At 33.0% G+C, this 16,813-nt stretch overlaps 4 protein-coding genes across 5 annotated transcripts; all 4 read left to right on the top strand.

Annotated features, from left to right (window-relative positions):
• Positions 1-310: 310 nt before the first annotated feature.
• Positions 311-2,869, top strand: LOC135835102 (speckle-type POZ protein-like). The gene is made up of 2 exons (XM_065349192.1): positions 311-686; positions 1,123-2,869. Exon 2 carries the CDS (start codon positions 1,248-1,250, stop codon positions 2,346-2,348), a length of 1,101 nt encoding a protein of 366 aa, XP_065205264.1. The 5' UTR covers positions 311-686; positions 1,123-1,247; the 3' UTR covers positions 2,349-2,869.
• A 2,431-nt stretch (positions 2,870-5,300) lies between these two features.
• On the top strand, positions 5,301-5,669 carry LOC135834024 (speckle-type POZ protein-like). The gene has a single exon (XM_065347863.1). The coding sequence runs from the start codon at positions 5,301-5,303 to the stop codon at positions 5,667-5,669; it is 369 nt and encodes a 122-aa protein (XP_065203935.1).
• A 934-nt stretch (positions 5,670-6,603) lies between these two features.
• On the top strand, positions 6,604-12,554 carry LOC135835100 (speckle-type POZ protein-like). 2 transcript variants are annotated; one of them, XR_010556817.1, is made up of 3 exons: positions 6,604-6,759; positions 7,761-9,783; positions 11,346-12,554. XR_010556817.1 is itself a non-coding variant. In XM_065349190.1 (2 exons), the coding sequence occupies exons 1-2, from the start codon at positions 9,954-9,956 to the stop codon at positions 12,471-12,473; spliced, it is 1,188 nt and encodes a 395-aa protein (XP_065205262.1). In that variant the 5' UTR covers positions 9,808-9,953; the 3' UTR covers positions 12,474-12,554. The 2 variants fall into 2 exon arrangements, 1 of the variants encoding a protein (XP_065205262.1); XM_065349190.1 differs by lacking the exons at positions 6,604-6,759; positions 7,761-9,783 and adding an exon at positions 9,808-10,013.
• Positions 12,555-13,424: 870 nt separating this feature from the next.
• Positions 13,425-15,019, top strand: LOC135835101 (uncharacterized). The gene is made up of 6 exons (XM_065349191.1): positions 13,425-13,618; positions 14,046-14,097; positions 14,195-14,247; positions 14,324-14,474; positions 14,578-14,657; positions 14,842-15,019. Exons 1-6 carry the CDS (start codon positions 13,556-13,558, stop codon positions 14,872-14,874), a joined length of 432 nt encoding a protein of 143 aa, XP_065205263.1. The 5' UTR covers positions 13,425-13,555; the 3' UTR covers positions 14,875-15,019.
• The last annotated feature ends 1,794 nt before the right edge of the window (positions 15,020-16,813 follow it).

Raw genomic sequence — 16,813 nt, 5'->3', positions numbered from 1 at the left:
CCGTGTAAAAAGAACACATATTGAAAAATGCAGTGGATGCATCCGGATACATACGAATTATTCATCCGGATCCAAAGTGTATCCGGATACCCGGATTGCACTCGGATAATGCCAAATACAAAAGATGAGGTTGTGAAAAATCCACAGAATGAATTTTTTCAAAATTTAAAAATCACTTATCACTATTCACTTCATCAGGAGAGAAAATTCGGAATGATGGCGACAACGACAATCCGGATGATAATTTTGAAGAAATCCGAATTTTCGAGTATCCGGATATTCGACAACGCTACTAAAAAAATTAAAATTGTTTGTTTATTCTCAACAAACCTGAAGAAAACCAAGAGTCCTGGAACGAGGAGGGGGGGAACGGCACCCTATTATCTCATCCGCAACACCAACAGCTTCATTGAGACAAATTAGCGTCTGATCGAAAAAAAAAACCAAAACAACCTGTTATCAATGTTATCATATTTTGTCAAATCTACCGGTAACGTGGTTCAAGAATTCAAGATAAAATGAATAATTCGTATAAAACCTTTTGACATTTTCTTAATTTGAGTGAATGGTTTGTTGTACTTATAACTTATTTGATTGGAAAAGTTGTTGTAATATTCGTTGTGTTCCCCACAAATTTCAGCAGAATTGAAAATTTTTGAAACCAGGTGGTTCCAGCTGCTGATCAGGTAAGCTCCGTTTGTTAACAGTATCAGTAATTGGATTGTTGAGCTTTCATTGAAAACGTATCTGGAGATTTTTGTAATTTCTCTACATTAGTTTTGAAAACGAAGAAAATTGAAAATTATATTTCTTCAGTCTGAAAATGGGCAATCTTCTCAAGTTGCTAGAGTGCATTTTGTTGTGTGAGCAAAACACATCCCGTTCTTTACGAACGATATACGATTGTATCAACTTGATAGATTCTGTTGCACCAATCGAAATCAGCTTCTGATTTTATTGTAGATCCTTGGAATGTCTTTGAAAAAGTTCCAGGGCTCAATTTAATTCTCATATGGTCTGAAAGATGCTGATAAATGCGAACAAAAAACTCAGAAACGTTTATCTATGTAAATAGTGATTAAAGCAGAAACCACAAAATAATGTTTGTTATTTCTATTTCAGTTTATAATACGCTGACATCAAGAGGATACGATACGATACGAAGTAAGCGAATCTCCTTGGTATAAACGCTGATCTCAAGTGAACTGTTGATACGATACGAAAACCGAATCGAATTAGAGATTAATATGTCGTCGAGTCAATCCGGCCCTTCAACTTGCGCATCCACCGAAGAATGCAGTTGCAGTACTGTCCAGTTCGATGAAATAAAGTACACTTGGAAAATATACAATTTCAGCTCTGTCGACGAAGCAGGCGAATCTGTGTTATCTCCTACGTTCTCATCTCCTACGAATGATAAATTTCAGTGGTATTTAAGTTTCGATCCCAGAGGTGAGGACGGTGAAAAAGATTACTTTGGTCTGTTTTTACATTTAAACCAAACCAGCAAGTGCAAAAGAGCTCTTGCCAAATTCAGTTTTTCTCTTTTAAGTAACACGCAGAAGGAAAGCTACGTCTCGGGTTTGTCGTGTTATTTGTTCAACATTGTCGCAGGCTCATGTACCGATGCAGGTGAGTGGGGCTGTTCTAACTTTCTCAAGAAAGATGAAACTTTTAAGAGTACATTTTTACCGAAGGATACCGACGCATTGACGATTTCTCTGAAGATAACGTTTTTGGAATTGAACGACGTAACTATAGATAGAATTTTTCATCGGTGTAATATTCTCCATCTGCAACAACTTTCAGAAAATCTTGCATCGGCGCTTGGTAATCACGAATTTGCCGACTTCACGCTTTCATTACCAGGAAAGGATTATCCGGTTCATAAAGTTATTTTAGCAGCGCGAAGTAATTATTTCGCCAACATGTTCAAGAGCAGTATGATGGAAAATGAACGAAATCGCGTAGAAATTACCGACGTAAAAGAAGACGTTATGGGTGAAATTATGAAATTCTTTTACACCGGAAAGTGCGAAAATGTGGATAAATTGGCCGACGGATTATTAGCAGCTGCTGATAAGTATGGTCTAGTTCAACTCAAGAAGATGTGCGTGGAATCAATTTCTAAATCTTTGTCAGTAGAGAATGCGCCGAATATGTTGATTTTGGCAGATTTGTATCGTGTAGATGATTTGAAATCACAGGTGATCGAATTTATTGTAGCGAGGTCGTCCGAAATAATGAATTCGACGACTTGGGACCAGATTATGCCGATGTATCCTCAAGTATTGAACGATGTGTGTAAGGCGTTATCTCGTAGTAGATTTGAAAATACGAGTATGTAACGCGTCAACGATAATTAATAATTATTTCTAGATTGTTTTATAATTTATATTCGAAGCATAATTTGCCTGGTTTTTTTTTTAATCGAAACCTGATTATTATTTTTTTCCTTAATTTTTGTTAGTTTACATCAATTATAATTTCAAGTTTCATATGTATGTAATAGCGAAATGGTCGGACTCGTACGTGCCTGGGTGAATAGATTTCCTTTGAATTAGATTAGAGTAGAGTGTTGAGTAATATTTTTTTCTCGTCTCAGCATTTGTGTTTTTTTTTCAATTTTTATAGATAGTTCCTTTTGAATTTTTTTGGAAGGGTTTCGGATTTCCGAACTTTTCATGTCCTATTTGTGTAACTTGTTTTACCTAAGTGTTGATAATTATTTTTATTTCGTTTTTATTGAGGATTTGATAATTGCATACGATGCGATATAAAATGTAGATGTTCCTTTTCCTAGAAAATGCACGAATAAGTCTGTTCTTGAATGGTATATTTTCAAATAAAGACTGTATCGTTTTGACTATTTTTTTTTAAATTTTGTTTAGCTTGTCCTGAATTTAATTTTCCAGTTTTGAATAACCAACATGAAAAATTACGTACCCATAAGTACTACTTACATCATTTCAATGTATTTCAATAATTGTAGCCCAGTAAACAATAACATGTGAGATTACAACTGACATGGGAACGTCTTGAGGTGTCATTCTCCGATTTGAACGGGAGCACTATTTATGGAAAAAGCATAGTCTAACACCCCCAAAACCAAATTTTCAACTGCCCAAGTTCATTTTTCGATTTTTGGCGAACGTTTGAAAATTTATTCAAAATTGACTGTTTTTGGCGATTTATGCTTTTTTTTAAAAGTACGTACTTTAGTAAAAATGGTCAAAATAAGTCCCAAAACTAATAATAATTACCCAAATCCAAATGTCACCATTTCCAGCCATTATGGAGCCTCCAGCGCGATTTTTCAATTTCTCCAGAATTTTGAATTTGCTCCAGAAGGCGTAAATATGAAGTTGGGCAGCTAAAAATCGAGTTGTGTATTATACTCGACCTGTTTAACGAGTTTATCTACATTTGAGCCGATTTTGGAAGTGACACCTCAAGAGTGGTTTTTTGACCAGCTTTTGTCAAAATTAAAAAATCCAAAAAATCAAAAGTTTCCCGTTTGTGTGGGAATTTTTGAAATTCACGCGAATCGCTGTATTTTGTCCAAAACTAACCCCAAATCAAAATTTCATAATTTCCAGCCATTCTGGAGCCTCCAGCGCGATTTTTCAATTTCTCCAGAATTTCGAATTTGCTCCAGAAGGCGTAAATATGAAGTTGGGCAGCTAAAAATCGAGTTGTGTATTATACTCGACCTATTTAACGAGTTTATCTACATTTGAGCCGATTTTGGAAGTGACACCTCAAGAGTGGTTTGACCATGCTTTTGTCAAAATTAAAAAATCCAAAAACTCAAAAGATGACCGTTTGCGAGGAAATTTTTGAAATTTGTGCGAATCGCTGTATTTCTTCAAGAACTAACCCCCGGAGCGCAAATTCTACCATTTCCAGCCGTTTTGGAGCGAGAGTGACACCTCAAAAAACCACTCTTGAGGTGTCACTCTTGAAATCGGCACAAATGTGGATAAACTCGTTAAACAGGTCGAGTGTAATATAAAACTCGATTTTTTAGCGGCCCAACTTCATATTCACGCCATCTGGAGCAAATTCAAAATTCTGGAGCAATTGAAAATCGCGCTGGAGGCTCCACAATGGCTGGAAATTGTGAAATTTTGATTTGGGGGGTTAGTTATGGACAAAATACAGCGATTCGCGCAAATTTCAAAAATTTCCTCACAAACAGTTATCTTTTGATTTTTTGGATTTTTCAATTTTGAAAAAAGCTGGTCAAAAAACCACTCTTCAGGTGTCACTTCCAAAATCGGCTCAAATGTAGATAACTCGTTAGACAAGTCGAGTATACTACACAACTCGATTTTTAGCTGCCCATCTTCATATTCACGCCTTCTGGAGCAAATTCAAAATTCTGGAGAAATTGAAAAATCGCGCTGGAGGCTCCAGAATGGCTGGAAATTGTGAAATTTGGATTTGGGGGTTAGTTTTGAACAAAATACAGCGATTCGCGTGAATTTCAAAAATTCTCATACAAACGGGAAACTTTTGATTTTTTTGATTTTTAATTTTGAAAAAAGCTGGCCAAGAAACCACTTTTGAGGTGTCACTCTCAAAATCGGCTCAAATGTGGATAAACTCGTTAAACAGGTCGAGTGTTATATACAAATCGATTTTTAGCTGCCCAACTTCATATTCACGCCTTCTGGAGCAAATTCAAAATTCTGGAGAAATTGGAAAAATCGCGCTGGAGGCTCCAGAATGACTGGAAATGGTGAAATTTGGATTTGGGTAATTAATATTAGTTTTGGGACTTATTTTCACCATTCTTACTGATCAAGTACGTACTTGAAAAAAAAAAGCATAAATCGCCAAAAACAGTCAATTTTGAATTTTCAAACGTTCGCCAAAAATCGAAAAATGAACTTGGGCAGCTGAAAATTTGGTTTTGGGGGTTTTAGACTATGATTTTTCCATGAATCGTGGTCCCGTTCAAATCGGAGTGTGACACCTCAAGAGATTCGCTTGTGAGCTGTCATTTATTGAAGAAATTATTATTTCAAAAAAATGCTACTTCGTGTACAAGTAGGTACATGGTGAAAAATACACGGCTACCAAAGTGTTGCAAACATGGAACATAGTTCCATGGTTGCAAAGTACCTTCTTGAAAAATAAGAAAACCTTCTGAATCTTATGGTTTGGTTTTTATTTTGTAATTTTCATCAGTTTACATTGTAACTAATAATCGAAAACAGCACAAAAAGTGAGCATACTTTTATCGTTGACAATACTCGTGATTGCAAGATAGAACAAGATACTCTGGTAAAGAAATGTCATCTAAAATGCTGGGGCATATTTACACCAAAAAGAGTAAAAATTCAGCGCAGCTGGAAGAAGATTCTTTAGCAGCAGTCGATAAATCCGATTCGAACGGATTGAAGTTGAAAGTAATTGCCTTGAATGTATTACTGAAGACACTATCGGTGGACAACGCAATAGATATACTGATGATAGCAGATACATGCCATGCAGATCAATTGAAATCACACGTGCTCAGGTTTATTGTCAGTAAAGCAGCCGAAGTTTTGAATTCAGAGGGGTGGAAAAAAATGCAGTCATCGAAATCACAACTGACAGTTGAAGCGATGCTGGCCATAGCGGCGAGTATTGATCCTAGAAATATAATTATGGCCAAGTAATGTGTAAGAAATATATTAAAATTACAATATTACGGTTTTCTTAAAATATTTTATTACTTAGTTTTATTGAAGATTCTATTGTATGATTTTCTCGAAAAATTAATTCAATGCAGGTAGCAAAAAAAAAAAAAGGATTTCAGAATTTGTTAGATAGGTACAATAACTGTTCCTGTTGCAATTTTTCGATGGATAGATACTTATATCTACTCGACTTCTTTTAAAAAATGAAAAAATCTGATATTACGCTAGCTGTAAGAATGATTTTCATGCATAACTTATTATTTTCACAAATCAACTAATTTTACCAACTTGAACATTAAACCGTCAACTACGAGTACCTATGTTAGTTATTCTTATTCAAGTTTGTCAATACATGCATTATGATTTGCTTGCTCACCTGTTTCTATCTTCTACTCATTCACAATCATAGTTTGTTAATTTGAAGAATTTCTTTTATAATCCATGTACCTACATACTTAAAACTTCTATCCCGTATTCTCAAGCTTGTGATAGTTGTGATTGAAATTTGAAATTGACACAAGATTTTAATAGTGAGCAGGTAGGTACTAGGTAGGTAGTACAAGTATATGTATTATTGCCACTACCTACTTCAAAGAAGTAGGGCTGATTTCATTCAAACCTAAGTGAGTGGAACCAAATCAGTTGGATCCTTCATATCTTAGGATATGCAAATTTATCAACATTAAATTAATATTGGAGTGATTTTGGATTGAGGCTGAGAAAATAAAATCAGGAATTGCAATTTTAATTCGCTTCTACGCTTATCAACATGATGCCAAGTTTTGTTGTACATATCTTCGATTTGAAATTAATTTATCTATCCTTGATTAATTAACTGTCAACAGGAAACTGCATCCCAAGAATATTTGCATTATCGTGTGCATTTCCTAAGATAAGTAACTGGCGATAAATTTGTGAATCAAGTTGAAAAACTTGTAGTACACGAGCTCGTGCAACTTGTCTAATAAGTGAGTGCAGTTTAGTATTGTAAAAGGAATTCATGTTTAAAATGAATCGTATTATTATCTTTCAAGTAATTTTTTCGCCATTTCTCTTCAATGTTTGCAAAGTAAGTGTGTATTACAATACCTGAGTATACATATTAAGTAGGGTGGATCACGAAAAAAAAAAAGCAGAGGAATTTGACCAATAATATAGTGTGGACTCTCATTTCGAGTTGAAAGTCACTCAGAAGAATATTAGCTCTGGAGATAGCCCTGAAGGGAAGATTATGGGTCCTCATAAAAAAGACATTTCAAAAAAATGAATTTTCGCTCTAGCCTTTACCCAACCTGATTTTTAAAAAATGATTGAAAAATAGCCCCCATTTCCAAGATTGTATTCGAGATTCTGCGTCAACCTAGGTCATTGAACATTTTCAGATAGCGTACTTACTTATTCTGAGTCAAACTCATGTTTTTAAAATTTTTCTTTTCAAATAATACTCGTTGAGTACACCAAAACATCGAAAAATATCATTTCTTAAACTGTAGTGATTTGGTCATTATTGCTATACTTTTAAAAAACTTGGAAAAATGATCAAAAACTTTTCAAATTTTTCGGTAATTTGAAAATTAGCAATAAGCACCATTGCTGCTTAATCAATACGAAATATTTAAGCAAAAAACTTTGTAAAAACACGAATTCACCCAAAAATAGGCAATTTGAAAATTTTCAACCACCCATAGTAGAATCCAAAAAGCAGTCTTGGATTTTGATGGCAATGGTCTAGATCGACGCAGAGTCTCAATAGAATAGATGTTATCTTATGATCCCAAATACAATCTTTTGAAACTGGACCATTTTCTTGAAACAGGTTGGGTGGGAGCTGTAGCGAAAAAGCTACAATTTTTCCGAAAATGCCCACTCCTTTGGGATTCCAAACAGCCAAATAACAATATCAAAGTGATTTAAATTTTGCACGTACAATTATTACTTAGATATACATCTACATAGATACCTACCTATCTATTTTTTTATCCATGTGAACTGTTTGCTCGTTTAATATAGGCACCTAGTCTACAGCTACCTAAGTAACTTTTTTTCTTTCTTTTTTTTTTTTTTTTGTAGAACGAACCATTAAAAAGTATTGATTATGTTCCAACGAGTGTTCTGTATACGACTGAAAGCGAACCGGTTACGACTTGGTGCCGTACCCAAATCCCACACCACAAAGTAAATTTTATTTGGACAATCGATAACTTCGATTATTACGAAGCTGCAGAAAGTTCCTTGAAATCCCCCGAATTCTCAGCTAGAACAAATGAAAAATTTAAATGGTTTTTAGAACTTAATCCTAATAGAGGGGATGGCGCTATGAAGAACATCTCTTTATACTTGTATTTGGATGCTAAAAGTGAACGGAAAAGAGCATACGCGCAATTCAATTTTTCTATTCTGAATAATCAGCTGGAAGAACGATACACCAGTGCTTCTTCAGAATTGCACTTCTTCCAAAATAAAAGCTCTGCAAACAGCTCGTCATCGATTGGTTGGGGCTATGCAGAATTTGTTCAAAAAGACGATTATTTCAGGAAAAATTTATTATCGAATAACAAATTAACAATCCAGTGTAAATTGTCGTTTTATGCCATCAACAACATTGCTTCAAACAAATCCGACACATTTCATCAATGTAACACATCCATAATTCAAACCGTGTATCTTGAGACTAGTGTTTCTGAGAACTTCAAGATTTTAGCGAGAAAATATGAATTTAAGCCCACAGACTTGACACTTCGTGTAAATAATAACAATTATACGGCGCACAAGGACATTTTATCAGCGCGTAGTCCAATTTTCGCTGCGATTATCCAAAACAAAACGAAAAATAGCGATCAAGATTTCATAGATATTAAAGATACCGATGAAGAAATTGTATCCGAAATGTTGAGATATATGTACACAGGAAAGTGTGAAAATTTAGATAAGCTGGCTGATGGTTTATTAGGAGCTGCGGATAAATACGACTTGAATGGGTTAAAAGTAATTGCCTCGAATGCTTTGTTGAAGACATTATCGGTGGACAACGCAGCAGATATATTGATATCGGCTGACATGTATCATGCAAATCAATTGAAGTCTCATGTGGTCACGTTCATCGTCAGAAATTCAGCCGAAGTTTTTAATACGACAGCTTGGATAAATTTGGAATTATCGAATCCACGACTCCTCGTTGACGTATGTCGAGCCTTGTCTCATAAACTAACGACTTTTTTAAATTAAGTAATTGTGGTTGAGTTATTTTTTTCAGACCTGCTTATGTGATAAAATTAAAAATACTTATTAAAATGATTTTTTTTTTCAACCTAAATAGCCCTACCTTTTGAGAAATTATAGGTATAGAAATCTCAAAGGTAAAAAGGGAACCTTTTAGCGAGAAGTTGTTATAGTAAAAACTGAGAAGCAAGAGTTATTTTTTCCTAATTATATAGAAATCTCATTGAAAAGCATATAGGTAGCTCTTGAATGGGTTTGCCACCTCAAAAGGCTGATTCGATTAGGTATCAAATTGAAAAATTAGGTTTTTATTGTTTCGATCGAGAGAAAAAAACTATGAGTTTTACAATACAATAAAAATTCATAAAAATTTTACTTATGTTAGGAAAGAAAAACTGAAAATCCTTTTGATTTTATCTTGGAAAAATTTATAAAAGTGCTTTCCAGTGAAAAGTTCGAGGCTTACGAGTTCGTAATTTCCCTCCATGAGATAACATGATTATTTCAAGTTTTAAAATTTTAAATTAATTCGTCTGAGATTTTATATATTACCTATTGGAAAACACGTGTTCCAAGAATAATATGTAGGTACTATAGATAAATATCTACTGATTATCAGAGCATGTTCAATAGCAGCTGGTGATAAAATCCGTAAGACATTTTATATTTTCATAATGATAATCGAAAAGTGCAAACAAATGAGAATTTACTAATTTTAATAAGAATAGATAAATCAGGCAAGTACTGCACTTTAAACAATTCATATAGGTACTTCGAGAAAAGTTTATTCTGTTACTCGGATTTCTTCAGTATTCGGTACAAAGTATTCAAGTTATCAGATTCAGGCGAATGTAGGTACCTACTATAGGTATAGGTAAGTACCTTTTACATTGTCGGGATACCGATAAATTTGTAAATTGTTAGAATCAAGTTGTAATAAAGAATAGTACTTACACTAGTTTGTAATTTGGACACTCTTGTGTAACTGATCAACAAGAGAAGAAAATTTAGTGTTGTGAAAAAAATTCTAGCGTTATATATAAGATGATTCGTATTATTATTTTTCAAGTGATTTTCTCTTCGTTTCTCTTTTGTTGTTGCAAAGTAAGTAAGTGTGTGTATAATTACAAGTAATATTTTTATTGAGCTACAATTTTTTTGTGTTTTTCAAAATTTGCCAACTTCCTCAGACTTCAAATTAAGGCAGTCGATTTGATTTTTTTTTATATTAAATTTAATAAAATGTTTTAGTAACACGGATATCATATTAAATTTTAAATTTAAATTACTTGGACTACGTAGGTAGGTAGGTAGGTAGGTAGGTAGGTAGGTAGGTAGGTAGGTAGGTAGGTAGGTAGGTAGGTAGGTAGGTAGGTAGGTAGGTACGACTACTGAGCAGGGATGGAAGAACAAGGAATCTTGTTCTTCGTTCTTTTGTTCCTGAAATGAATTTTCACAATATGTTCTTTCTTTCGTTCTTTCTCAAAACTCGGAAACTTTGTTCGTTCTTTCGTTCGTTCGTTCTCTCGTTCTTTGATTTTTTGGTTCTCCGTTCCCAGTGTTCTTGTTCTCGTAATTTTCATGAGCAATATGGTTAGGTACTTTAAATTTCAATCAAACGAATGGGCAAAATGTGCTTATACAGAAATTTCAATTTTGTGTACCTAACCTATACAAAATGCTTACCCATGTAAAAAAAATACTACGAGTACTAGTAAAATGAAAAAAAACTTCAGCAAAATTACTAGTACCTAGTGATTTTGTTATTTTACTATTAGTAAATTTATCATTACAAAATAGTTTTCCACTATTAGTAAAAAATAAATCTCTCAACATTTTTTCAAATATCAACACCACTAAGGCACGTAGATAACTTAACAACAATTCAATTTAGCATGCCTAGCCCAACTCAAGTGTAAATAAAACTTGTCCTGTTTTGAATTAGAAAATAAAAACATCTACCTATCTCAAAGGGAATACTTGGTTCTATCAAATCTCAGGTTCAGCATTTTACTTTGAGGTATTGCAGACAAACTAAGGTAAAGAATGACAGCGAGTAGGTACACACGTCTAGGTGTAGGTTAGGTATCACATGATTGTGAAATTAGCAATATTATGTACTTCGATAAAGATAAACTCAAATTATTATTTTATTCCCTAGAAAAACGTTTAATTTTGCTTTTCAAGCAGCCAGGTACGTAATTTTCAGAACTGTGCGGTATATTGAAAAAAAAAAAAAACTTCTGCATTGGTTTAGGAATTAGAATTCTCTAGATTGGTATGATTTATAATGTCGATATCAAAGTGATTTCATTTTCCGACAGTTTCTTATATGTATAGGACCTATCTACTTTATCCATGTCAACTGTTTGCTTAAGTATTTGGTGTTGGACAACTGTATTTTTTTGTTTTTTTTTTCCTTTTCTTTTTTTGTAGAATGAACCGTTAACTGAAAGCGTGCAGGTTCCTACTTGGTGCCATACTGAAACCTTACATCACAAAGCAAATTTTATCTGGACAATCGATAGTTTTGATTTTCACGAAACCGTAATAGGAAAAACCTTGATATCGCCCAAATTCTCAGCTAGCACTAATGAAGAATACAAATGGTTTTTAGAGCTTTATCCTAATGGAAGAGATGGCTCTGCAAAGGCCATCTCTTTATACTTGTCTTTGGATCTTGAAAATAAACAGAAAGGAGCATACGTGAAATACAATTTTTCTATTTTGAATAACGAACTTCAAGAACTAGACTACACTAGGAAAACACTATCGCGCTGCTTTCACAATAAGAACTCATCGTGCACACCGTTGTCGCCGCGGGGTTATGGCTACCCTGAATTTGTCGAAAAAGACGATATTTTCAGAAACAAAATTTTATCGAATGATTCATTAACAATCCAGTGTGAACTGTCATTTTATATCTTAAACAACAACGGTTCAGATAACAAACCTGAAATGTTCCACCACTGTAATACATCTACGATTCAAACAGATTTTCTTGTGAATAATGTTTCCGAGAACTTGGAGATTTTAGGGAAAAAATATGAATTTAAACCCAGAGACTTGACACTTCGTGTAAATAATAACAATTATACAGCTCACAAGGACATTTTATCAGCGCGTAGTCCAATTTTCGCTGCGATTATTCAAAACAAAACGAAAAATAACGATCGAGATTTCATAGATATTAAAGATACCGATGAAGAAATCGTATCCGAAATGTTGAGATATATGTATACTGGAAAGTGTGATAATTTGGAGAAGCTGGCTGATGGTTTATTAGGAGCAGCGGATAAGTATGAATTAAATGGGTTGAAATTAATTGCCTCGAATGCTTTGCTGAAGACGTTATCGGTGGACAACGCGGCAGATATATTGATATCAGCCGACATGTATCATGCAAACCAATTATTGAAGTCTCCTGTGATAAAGTTCATCGTCAAAAATTCAGCCGAAGTTTTAAATACAGCAGCTTGGAAAAATTTGGAATCATCAAATCCGCGACTTGTCATTGACGTATGTCGAGCTTTGTCTCATAAACTAACGACTATTTTAAATTAAGTAAATTGTGATTGAGTTAAGTATTTTTTTCACACCTGATGTAATAAAATTAAAAATATATTAAAATTATTTTTTTTTCAATCTCAGTACTTTTTGAGAAATAAGATAGAAATTTCGTTTAGAAGAGTTGCTGTTGCATGATTTTGCCACTTCAAAAGGCTGATTCGATTGTCAAATTGAAAAAGTAAGTTTTTATTGCATCGATCAAAAGAAAAAAGTTACGAGTTTTTCAATAAAAATTGATAAAAATTTCATGCCACGAGAGAAAACCTGGAAATCATTCCAATTTTTCCTTGAAAAATTTTGTAAAAGTAGGTATGTACTTTTCAATGAAAAGTTCGAGACTTGGAAGTTCGTAATTTTCCTCCATGAGATTTTTTTTTTTTTTTTTTGATTTACGAGGTCGAATAGGGCCACTTGGCTCTCTAATAAACAAATCTAGTGCCCCTTCATATCACGAAGTAGGCAAAGTAATCAACACTATAGAACTCGAGTCTTTCATAATTGACAGAAAACCAAAAATAAATTCCACATTTTTTAGGCAATAAATTCAAAAATCTCAAATACCTTCACTAGTTATTTTTTGAAACGAATAGGCCTCTTCGACAATCGATAATTGCTTGTAGGTCTAGGTAGGTACAAATATTGACCCTATTTCATTACTTATAAGTACACGTTGTTACATTTGGCAATGAAATTCATGCGTGTAGTAGGTATATATTTGTAATATTGAATATTCAAATTAACTGATGATGAACCCTAATACATAAATCTGTATACCGACCCAACTCCTGAGAACATTGTATGTAATTTTGCAAGTCCAGAATTCATTTAGCCAACTGATTAACATTCTGTGTATGCAAAAAGGTTTTCATTTCATGAAAATAATGTGACTTCATCGTTCGGTGATTTGATAGATTGAGTTTGATTTCATTATCGAACAAGTTCAAAGTTCTGTTCACTAATAAATAAATACCTGGTGCATCGTTTTTTAGGTTTCAATTTTTTTCACATCGTTGCAGTATTTAATTGTGAAACGTTGTTGGTCGAATTGTCGTGTTTAAAATACTTACCTATTCAAGATGAATCCTACAAACTGCATTTGCGTGATTGTGCTTTTCGTTTCCATTTTCGCTATTAGTAAAGTGAGTACCAATACTTGAGTTTTTTAAATTTTTTCAATCAATTAGAATGAATTTTGATCAGGCCCATTGATGGGATTTTATACTAAGAAGGTGATAAATAAGTTGTTAAAAAAAAAAAAAAAAAAAAAAAATAGGTTTAAAAAAGTTAACATTTGAGATAATTTTCAAAGAATACTTCATTTTATACGATTATTTTATAAAAATGAAAGCAATAAATTAATACCTAGAAAAATACATTAATTTTTGTATATTTTTTTACAATAAATTTTCGCTCAAAAGGAACCTTTTTATTTTGGCCTGGAGGTGATTTCACCCCTTCACCTCTCCCTTTTCGGTCTTGTTTATGATGTAGATATAATATCGAAAAAACTGCAATAGTTAGTTAAAAATTTGTCGATATTTTGTAATCGAGAAATAATGTTTGTAGGCAAACAACTCTCGGATTGTTGATTTGAACACCAAATGTGGCGCTAACGCAGGTAAGAGAACAATCTTATATTTTAATACAACTAACAAGGGAAAACATCATTTTTTTAAATCGCTATATATTTTTTTTTTTTTTTTTTTTGTATGCAGAGGATTCCCAAGTTGTTTTACAATATCGAGTACCATCAACGGACACTGGAAAGGTACTTTCTGCCATTCAACCAAAACTAAACTGATTATTATTCTTATCTATAAGCTCACTGTTAAATTTATTTTTAGTGTTTGATGCTGTGCTTCTTAAAAGAGTTGGACATGCTTGATTCAAATCAGAAATATGACGAAGTAAAAAGTTTTCAGGCGTTCCGTAATTTCTGGTCTGCATTCACCGATGACGTTTTAAAAGCAGTTAATTCAGCAGCTGCAGTATTTGGTAAGAGATTTCTTTTTGTTTTTTATTTGTTTATGGGCTATTTAACCTATATTCTTGTTGGTTGCTATATTATTCATACTATTATCATGATTTGTTTCACCAGCGAAAGGTATTGATTCGAAATCTGGAACTTGTGAATATGGATACGAGATTATGAAATTCATAAATGCCGAATTCATTAAAGTAAGTTCATTTTGAACCTGTATGTTGTAATAAGTATGCATTTATTCGATAATATAATATTACCTAATATCTACCCTGGTCGAGGGCCTATGAACCAATGCTCGTTTTGAATTTATTCATTAAGTACCATAGTCAACTTCATGTTTGTAATTCTTTTTTTTTTTTTTTTTTTTTTTTTTTTTAGAATCAGCTCTTGACTACAACTCCCAAACAGTGATGAGATGAAAGATGAATTTGTCCATAAACTAGAAAAACTATCTGTCTAGAATGTGTTATATATAAGAATCTGTAGTTTTAAAAAAAGTGATTTTTGTATTATATCTATTATTTATTTGTTCGAATTAAAAGCACTTGATGCTAGATTGCAGTTTATTCGAACAATTTTTTAAAATGCCATTCACGACTTGAAGTATAGGTAGGTATACGAGTAGTTTACTCCCACTTCATTCAATACACACCCATCTAGAATCAAACAAATAACGATAACGTTACCTATAATACAAATTTAGAATCACATCACCAAAAAGCTCGTCACAGGACGTCTTCCTCCAGTATAAGCCTTCTCATTCGAAAACAAATTGCAGCAAAGTTTCGCTAGATGTCTCGCTACGTTTACTCTACTGTAAAAGTTCAACATCCCTATAAGCAGATTTACACGGACGAAAAAGATTAACCATTGTATTAATCCTATAGACCGTATCATTTTAATTTTGTTTTGTTTTGGAAAGAATAGGCATTATTCATTCTCATCGACGATAGATGATGAGTTGATGACGATGACTCAATGTGATTGAAAATATACTTGTTTATGTTTGTTATTTTTCAAACATCGTAATTCCTTGAACTTAGATAACTTATTATTCGAACAGTCTTGTTTCAAAAAATATACCTACATATCAATTTTTCATTCAAGTATCACAAACGGAAACGAATAATAATTTTTTGTACATTGTACATACAAATTTATTCATATCTATAGGTATGGTGCTTGAAGAAGAAATTTATGAGCTTGAACTTGACCTTTTTATTTTGGTAACGGATCCGAATGCTGCAGTTGTAATCACCAAAATGCAGCATGATGCAGATAGCTTATCTTTATTGAAAAATATTCTGTCTTTGGAAAGAAATTAATTCGTAAAACGTTTAACCGTGAGATAAGATGCTTTCTCTTTCGGTATAGGTATTTGATTTTACACTGAAAATTGAACTATGAGCTGGTCACAAGGTCGTATTCATTTCATTTACGAATGTTACGATTACAGTGAGATGAACATGTGTAGAAGTAGATGAATAAACTGATATTTTTCATCTAACTACCTGTGTCATAGAACCCATAGTAGTCCACTGAACGATGTTTTATCGATAACACTAGATATTTTCTTGAATTTTCTTAAATTCAGCCAAAAAACAAATTGACTTTTTTAGATTTTTTTTTTTGAAAAATTGTACTGTTGAAATTTTGATTAAACAGCTGTTGACGGATCATATTTTTTTTAGTAATTCAAGTTTAGGTAGGTAGGTCTATACCGTCTATGTAATTCACTTTCCAACAATTTTTAATTTTTTTGCATTTCGAAGCCAATTTCCTGATTTTTTTGTCAATTTTGTTAGGTAGGTACTTTAAGAAAAGAAATTAACCCCAAAAAAAGATGGATAAGTAATTCTGATTACTCGGTGGGTATTACTAAACTTCTTTCAAATTATTTGAAAAATAGGCAATTTAAAAATTAGGTACATAGATACCTATCTTTGAAAAAATCGAAAAAATTATCTACCTACTCAACTTTTATAAAATATTTCAGGTAAAAAATTTATAATAAACGGATCTGTCCAAAAATAAGTGATTTGTAAATTTTCAACCGCTTAGTAGAACCCTAAAAGTGTTCTTGGATTTCAAATAGCCTAAGTCAACACAGAGTCTCGAATACCATCATTTTATGGAACTGGGCCATTTTTCCGAAAACATGTTTAGGTAAGGGCTAGAGCAAAAAACACCAATTTTTGAAAATACCTCTTCTCTGAGAGCTTACTCCTCTCCAGTGACATCTTCAGAGCTGAAAAAATTTCCGAGTGACTTTCATCTCAAAATGAAGTTCTCCATCACTGAATTTGGTCAAAATGTTCTGGCATTTTATTTTTTTCGCAATCAACCTTTA

This window comes from Planococcus citri, chromosome 2 (genome assembly GCF_950023065.1).
Source record: "Planococcus citri chromosome 2, ihPlaCitr1.1, whole genome shotgun sequence".
NCBI lineage: Eukaryota > Metazoa > Arthropoda > Insecta > Hemiptera > Pseudococcidae > Planococcus > Planococcus citri.
The sequence above is the reverse complement of the archived record's forward strand: the minus strand, read 5'-3'. Positions and strand labels throughout refer to the sequence as shown.